This window comes from Cystoisospora suis (genome assembly GCF_002600585.1).
Source record: "Cystoisospora suis strain Wien I chromosome Unknown contig_4341, whole genome shotgun sequence".
NCBI lineage: Eukaryota > Apicomplexa > Conoidasida > Eucoccidiorida > Sarcocystidae > Cystoisospora > Cystoisospora suis.
In genome coordinates this window covers 7,518-9,431 of record NW_027157133.1, presented here as the reverse complement: position 1 = coordinate 9,431, position 1,914 = coordinate 7,518, and the positions used below count along the sequence as shown (strand labels likewise).

Here is a 1,914-nt window from a genome sequence, read left to right as displayed (position 1 = left end):
AGTGGGGTCACACTTAACAATCCCCCCCCCTCTCTCACTCCTCCTTCTCCCTCTTGTTTCGAATCTTTATGATGACTCTTCTTTCTTCTCGTTCCTGTCTCTCCTCCTCCTCCTGTTGAACTTTTCTTACGTCGCTCCTCCTCTTGTTCTCCTTCTTCTTTCTCTTTGCGTCGAGAGTGACTAAGCTGAGAATTGCTTACGCTGGGAGAGTTTCGCCCTCCTCCTGCTCCTGCTGATTTGCCTGTGGAAGAAGAAGAAGAAAGCGGGCCTCTACTCTTGGATTCTTCAACGCCGAGACTTGCAGAGCTAGCACACATACACCCACACAGAAAGAAGAAGAGACAGAAGAATGAAGAGGAAGAAGACAGAAGAGGAAAAGGAAAGGGGAGAGAGAAAGAGATAATGGAGATGAAGAAAAGAAGATGGAGAGAAATAGACGGAGAGAGAGAAAGATGCATTGTAGAGAACGGCGACGGTAGATAGAAAGAAAGTAGATAGCCGTCATGATAGGAGAGAGGTGAAACAAAGAAAAAGAGAGAAAGAAAAGGACGCGCTGGCTAGACAGGAATAGTATAGATACTATAGAGAAGTGTATATGATAAGCTATATCAACACATCCCTGTCCGAAGAAAGAAGAGAGAGAAAAGACAAAAGAGAAGAAAAAGAAGAAGAGGAAAAGAGAGTTGAGAAGTTCGTTTTTCTTCTCCACATGATGAGAGACACACCTCTCTCTCTCCAGGCATCTCAAACTATTCACTTGCCTCTAATCTACCTACCTATCTTTAATCTATCTATCTTTAATCTACCTATCTTTGATGTATCTACCCATCTTGAATCTTTCCATGTATCTAGCGTTCCCCTCCCTCCCTCTCTTTCTTTCCCCATGAAATGGACGAAGATGATAAAGAGACAAGAGGAGACAGAAGAAAAAGAAAGAAAGAAAGAATATCCCAACTAGAAGCACTCCTCTTAAGAGACACCTACAAGGTCTTCCATTTTCTCCCGCGTCATACACCACAGTCTTCTTCTACGGCACTTAAAAAGCCGAGAGACAGAAAGACACCCTTAAACAAGAAAGAAAGAGTGAGAAAGAAAGAAAGCGATGCGAAGATTTAGTATGCTTGTATCCAACTAACTTTCTAAGTCCACCGCGCCTAGGAGGAGAAGAGAGACTGGAAGAAGAAGAAGAAAAAAGATTATTGTCTCCGAAAGGCTTTCCGGCTGTATGCACTTCGCCCGCTCGGGCCCGCGCTGCAGTGACACTCGAAGTCGACGAATTCGTCCACATGCGCCTCATATCACTGCGAGAGGCCGAGGAGGAGGAAGAAGAAGAAAAAGACGAAGAAGAAAAAGAAGAAGAGGAGCCTGAACCTGTCCTCTCTCCTCGACCTCCTATACCTACGAACTAGAGAGAAAACGACAGAGAGAAGAAGATAGAGAGAAAAGATAGATGAAGAAAGACGGAAAGGAGACGAGAGGTGAAGAAGAGAGAGAGAGGAGAAAGAAGATGGAGAGTCTCGGAGAAGAATGAACAGAAGAAAAGGTGGGAGATCCAGATTAAAGAGAAATAAATAGATAGATAGATCGATAGAATGTGAAGGGAGACGACAGATCATACATACAGAAGTGTGTATGTTTGAACTCCTACAGCATAGACGTACATCTCTCTACATAGCTCTAGATATATACACATAGACCCGTCCATATGTACTGACGAGGGGTTAGGTTCGTATCTAGAGAGAGAGAGAAAGGGACAGATAGATAGTTAAAGAGAGATAGANNGTTAAAGAGAGATAGAGTGAGGATAAGTTTAGGGAGGGAACGCATTTGAAATTCCGAAATGTCTTTCTTTTCTTTCTAATGTAGGGTTGGCACGCAAAAGAAGAAAAGCAGAAAAGAAGACGAAGAAGCAGA

The 1,914-nt window shown here is 43.3% G+C and overlaps 1 protein-coding gene across 1 annotated transcript in view; it reads right to left on the bottom strand.

The window, feature by feature from the left end:
* Positions 1-2: 2 nt before the first annotated feature.
* The window catches only part of CSUI_007978 (enth domain-containing protein), a gene marked incomplete at its 3' end in the record, with an annotated part of 7,530 nt that continues 5,618 nt past the window's right edge, over positions 3-1,914 (bottom strand). The window contains exons 6-7 of the mRNA XM_068068119.1: positions 1,137-1,405; positions 3-306 (exon numbers count right to left, since the gene is read on the bottom strand). Coding sequence (XP_067919905.1) covers positions 3-306; positions 1,137-1,405 — 573 coding nt within the window. The remainder of the gene's footprint in view (positions 307-1,136; positions 1,406-1,914) is intronic.